Here is a 5612-nt window from a genome sequence, read left to right as displayed (position 1 = left end):
AAGACAATCAAATTAGAACCAATAATTTGACTTGCAAATTTTATTCAAGTCATTTAGTGCACTAAAATTACTACAACCAATTAACAACGCATTCTTCACGACAATCACTCAACAATTTGCGTTTTAAATTAGACATCACATGAGCACTACTACTTTTCATCCGCGACCATAAACATACACATTTAGACTACAATAAGCAAATCATCGTGACTACGAGCTTAACCAAGTCATCTATTAATTCGGCTAACTAGCACAACAACATAGGCCGCTATACATCCTACACGTCGGCTTGCCTCTTATCATCGCAATCCGAAACAACACATATATAACAAACACTTAACGAAATTGACTCCTATTTAACATGAGTTGGCTAATCACAGTAGAAGACCTAGCGAACCATTTTAGACATCGTAACTCAAGAACATGGGTTGGAGCCGATTGATCAGTGTTTCTCAACCATTGCTCAACTTGAATTAGTTAACACACAAGTCACCTAAATAGCACATTTTTGGGATCTATCGTGGAGGCATTTACACATGGCGTAAAACTCCATAAGACTACATTTGCTACTGGCATCAACAATACCTACCGACCTATTATTCACCATACGAACGCAGTTACACGCCGCCTACTAGTTTTTAACATAATCCTCATATAGCTCGGAATTCCAACTACTCACTAACAATAAATCACGCACAACCACTACCACATCGACCGGTTAATTTATTTGGACACCGCCTAGCGTACCACTAGTACCCCGCATTTTGACTCGACATATAAACATAGAGGAAGCGATGACTACTTTGGCATGTCACCACCTCTCTATTTAAGCAAAGACAATTTCCACCTACAACGACTGAACATCCCCATCGAGCACACCTTATTTTACTATGTCTCGCATACAACCATATTGTGGCGTGCACTCGAGACACTACCGATTAACTTAACGCAATTACCACTACAATGCACTTCGATATACACGTTCGACATCACGGTGCTTCGACAAACCCACACTTGTAATCTACTTATCACATCCAACCAACACCACATGCCCACTGCACTCTTATGACCAATTTTTAGCGCAAATATTTATAACAACTATCGACTAGACGAGTGAACCACCAAACTGATTATTTGCACATCTCATCTTCAAACAACAACATGTTGCATAACTTATATTTTCAATCTACTCTAACCTACACCAACGATAAATACATAAAATATAATTATCTTAGACTAACTCATTAGCCGACTACGGAAGTCACCGAGCATGCTTTAGGCTTTATTTAAATTTGCCGCGCGAACACAATATTTTATGACGAAGCATTTTAACAATCAATTAATACAACCGCGACCAATTCCTATGACGTACAAAATAACTATCGCAGCCACACATCTTCAACTTCAATATACACCATATTTGTATGCATGACATCAATCGAAACACATCAATTGTAAATCATAAATCTATCGACCTGTCAAACTCGGATTCGGGTTGCACATGCGTCCACGGTTTAGGGGCTTCACCGAAACAGGCATCGCGCGTGGCTCCGCGGCAACGTCTAGCTGCGATTAACATCACTCAGTGGTTCAACAGTTTTACCGCGCACAAAAAATGATAGCAGTAAGGGCAGCGAGGAATCTCACCATGGGTTTTGACGGCGTCGTGAATGGGCTGCGCAGCGAGCACGAGAGTGATGTCACGCGACGAGGGGAGAGGCTGCTCGCCATGGACGACGGCGGCTCGCTGCGGCTGCTGTTTTGTGGGGAAGAGGGGAGGAGCAGGGGCCTGGGCGGCATTGCTCCTGCTGCTGTCCATGGAAAAAAATAGGGCGCAAGAAACAGCAGGGTGCTTTGGCGTGCTGGGAAGAGGAAAACAGGGAAGGGCGTTTTCCTGGCCGGACAGGGAAAAGCAGGGGCGCCATGGGAGTGGGAGCCGTGCATCCATGGAGGCCGGCGTTGGGGAAGAAGACCGGCTGTTCGAGCTCAGGCCAGGGGAGGTCACTGCAGCCGAGCGCTTGGAGGAAGGGAGCTCGCCACGGCAAGAGCAGGGAAGGGGAGGCTGGCTGTCGGCCTTGGACGCGGCCAGGGAAGGAGACGCCATGGAGGGCTCCGTGCGTCCTGCTACATTAGCGTCGAGCAAATGGCTAGGAGGAGCTGGGCTCCCTGCTGCTGGCGTGAGGGAGCAGTGGGAGAGCTGCAGCCGTGGGGAGGAAGGGAGGAAGAAGGTGAGAGGTGACGCCCATGGAGCAGTCCTGCTGCCGAGCGCCATGGAGCAAGGAGCAGAGAGCACGCAGGGAGGTGGAGTTGAGCTCCCTGCTGCACGCCGTGTGGAAGAAGAAGACATGGAGAAAAAAGAAGAAGAAGGTGGCGGCTAGGGGGGTAGGTGAATAAAAGCCAAGTGCAAGTGAGGGGTCCTTCTATTTATAGACAAGTCCTAGGGTTAGGGTTTCCTAGTGGGCCTATTGGGCTGGGTTGGGCTGGCCCAAAACATGTAATTGGGCTGCGCTAATTTATTTCCCGGAATAAAAATGTTCCTGCGAAATTTGTTTCTACAGAGAACAGAGCGAATTAGAGTTTCGACGAACGGACGATTGAGCGATTAATTCGGCCGAGAGTTTGATTTGAATTCGCTCGGAAATAATTCACTATGCAAGATTTGAAAATAAATCGTCTTAAGATATGACTGGCTTTTGGATTTATGATTGAAAGAGATAAATCGCGATATTTAAAATTATCACCGAGGTTGATTTTTAAATCAGGATCGAACACAGAGGTATGAGTCGAGTCGGATAAGAATTAATTAGAGGGCGACGTACTGAGTATCTCGTTGAAGAATACATACTCGGATAAAATAGTCGGACATCGATCGAAGTTCGAGGAGTTGGATCCGGACACAGATCAAATAACAGTCGTTGAGAGTTTGATTAAATGAGCTTCAAATGAGATTTATAATTCGAGAATGATCTTCGAGTTTGCATTCGTGCTGAGGATAAAAGTTTTAACAGGCTCCAAAATTAGCCTTCCATGAGACTGAATAATTCCGAATTTCATGAAATGTGTACGAATAGTCTGGATAATCAGAGACATATGCGAGCGAGAAATAGAGATTTTCACTGAGCATCCGAGATTAGGATAAATCTCCCGACATAACCCGAAATTGACACCTGGGGTGTCACAGCGCCAGCAAGTACTAGAAAAATTATTTTGAAAAAACAGTCGCAGAGCTTCGCTCATCAAAAGAAAGATGTTTTGAAAAATCTGTAGAATGCGTCAAAAAGATAAAAACTAGCTTCGCCAACGTGGGCGCGTACTCGAGTGAAGACAACTTCATAAGAGGCGATCCTGAGGGCCCAATTGAGTGGATCAGCAGCGAAGCCGAAGCTTTTGAAGAAATTTTGAGCGACCGCGGGGACGTCTGCGCGTTCTCTGGCGCGAGGGGAGTTGCAGCTATTTTGGAGAAAGCAGGGTGTGAACATGTTAAAACTTGGGCCCAAGCCGAAGCTGCTTTGTCTATTGATGATACGAAGGACCCCTCGGCCGAAGCAAGCTTAATAGGGGGAAAAATTTTCACTGATATCTGGGAAAATGGCGACCAAGGGATGGCCCATGAAATAATGAAAAAGAGTGAAAAAGATATTCATGACACTCGAGAAGCAACAAAAGCAGCTGAAAAAGCTGCTGAACTTGAAAGACGGATAGGTATTACTTAATGGTTTTTAACTTTGTTATTTATTTTTGTGATTTCGAACTAATTTATATCTTCTACTGCAGCTGAACTATCTCCTCCCCCAGAGCCCTTCGACCCATTGGCCGACCCAGAGACAAAGAAGGCAATAGAAATTATTAATATGGTCGAAGCTATTGTGGACGAAGTTGTCACCAAATTACTAACCGAAGCTGCAGAGAAAGTCCTGAAAGAAGAAGACTAGCTATTTGTAAAAACATTGCTAGAATATTAATGTTACATTTGCTGGACTATGCTTGTAATATTCGGTGCTCATAGGTTTTGAATGTAATATATGAATGGTTTTGTAATTCATTTCTTTGCGATGCACGAAACTTTTTTGTACATACCGTTTTTGAGCCTTCGGCGAAAAAACACATTCCCTTCTTTTCATGCTTCGTAAAGAAGAGCTTTTATGCTTCGTAAAAAATCCTCCAATCGTCGTAAAAACATTAATGCTTCGTCAGCAATAGAGTTTTTCCTCCACATCAGAGCTGATGAAGCTGTATTTCTTCAAAACTTATTTTGTGCCTCAGCACAATTTCTCTTTTTCGAAGCATTCTTCGAAGGTCAACATTGTATCCCCTTCTTGTGCCATTGATGCAATATGATGTATGATGTTATGCTATGTGAAATGATGTGATGATGTTATGTTATGCAAAATGATATTTATGCCGAAGACACACGCTCACACCACCATAGTGGAATACACAATCTCTTTGCCGCTTATTTTTCGGCTTCACCGCTTATTTTTCGGTGTATCAGCGTTGACTTTTCGCTGTAAGTTCTGCATTCCCTTAGGAACGTCTTTTGAACTTCTTCGCCTTCTATTTCGGCGGTATTCGCGTTGACTTTTCGCGCTTCGCCTTATATTTCGGCGGTATTTGGCTCTGCATTCCCTTTGGAACGACTTTTGAGCAGAAAACTTACACTGCGCCCCCTTAGGAACGACCTTTTGTATCTTCGGCAAACTTACGTGGCGTTCCTTAGAACGACTTTTGTAGCTTCGGTGGTTGTAATGTGATTTTTAGCCCCACGTTCCCTTAAGAACGACTTTTGTGCTTCAACGACTTTTTGGACTTCGTGAGTCTGTGGAGAAGATATATTTCACTATGACAAAAATGAAGCTATTACAAGAAATTGAAAATGACAAGAGAACTAGGTTTTCAATAATTGTTCCTTATTGAAAAAGAAAATTACAACGAATGTAAAAACTGTTTCAGGGGTAGGATATCTCTCAATAGATATGCTTCGATTCTGGCACAGTACTGTTGACTATGCGAGCTTCGGACTCCTCCCTGAAATCTTGCTGCTGATGGGTCTGTTGGCTCCCTTCTGGCTGCTGGCTTCGTGAATATACAGGCTGTAGTGGTGGCAGAGGTGGGGGCTGTGGCCAAGATGCCTGTGGCTGACTAGCCGAAGCAACAGACGCTGCAGGATGTTTACCCACATACTCTGGTATGTAGGGTGAGTGATACAAAGCAGTATGCATGACCTGCTTCGGCTAGTTCTGCTGAGCTGCGACTTCTGCTATTTCCTTTTGTTTCTGAATGGTGACATGGCACATCCTTGTAGTATGGCCCTTGTCCTCACCACAGAATAAGCAATAAATTTTTCTAGGCTGATCCCCAAACCTTCCTCCGAAGCCCCTGGCGCCCCTGCCTCTTGGAGCTGGCGGCCGGAAAGAGCTTTGTTGCTGCCCCGAAGCTTGCGAGGAATACTGTGGCCTCTATTGTTGATTTCCTCTGTCGTCACTCTAGGTGGAGTGAATTGACCTGACATGCCTTGGGTGGATTCTTCCTCCGAAGCCCCTGGTCATCTCAGAGAACCTGTAGGCTTCCTCCCTTCTTTGGCGAAAGTCATTGTCGGCTCGGATGTATTCATC

The 5612-nt window shown here is 44.5% G+C and overlaps 1 protein-coding gene across 1 annotated transcript; it reads right to left on the bottom strand.

Annotated features, from left to right (window-relative positions):
• Nucleotides 1-1459: 1459 nt before the first annotated feature.
• LOC118473441 (protein PRRC2C-like) lies at nt 1460-2368 on the bottom strand. Its single transcript, XM_035962821.1, has 2 exons — nt 1648-2368; nt 1460-1566 (listed from the first exon to the last, which is right to left on the bottom strand). Exons 1-2 carry the CDS (start codon nt 2345-2347, stop codon nt 1460-1462), a joined length of 807 nt encoding a protein of 268 aa, XP_035818714.1. The 5' UTR covers nt 2348-2368.
• Between the last annotated feature and the right edge of the window lie 3244 nt (nt 2369-5612).

This window comes from Zea mays, chromosome 9 (genome assembly GCF_902167145.1).
Source record: "Zea mays cultivar B73 chromosome 9, Zm-B73-REFERENCE-NAM-5.0, whole genome shotgun sequence".
In the NCBI taxonomy this organism is placed as follows: Eukaryota; Viridiplantae; Streptophyta; class Magnoliopsida; order Poales; family Poaceae; genus Zea; species Zea mays.
The sequence above is the reverse complement of the archived record's forward strand: the minus strand, read 5'-3'. Positions and strand labels throughout refer to the sequence as shown.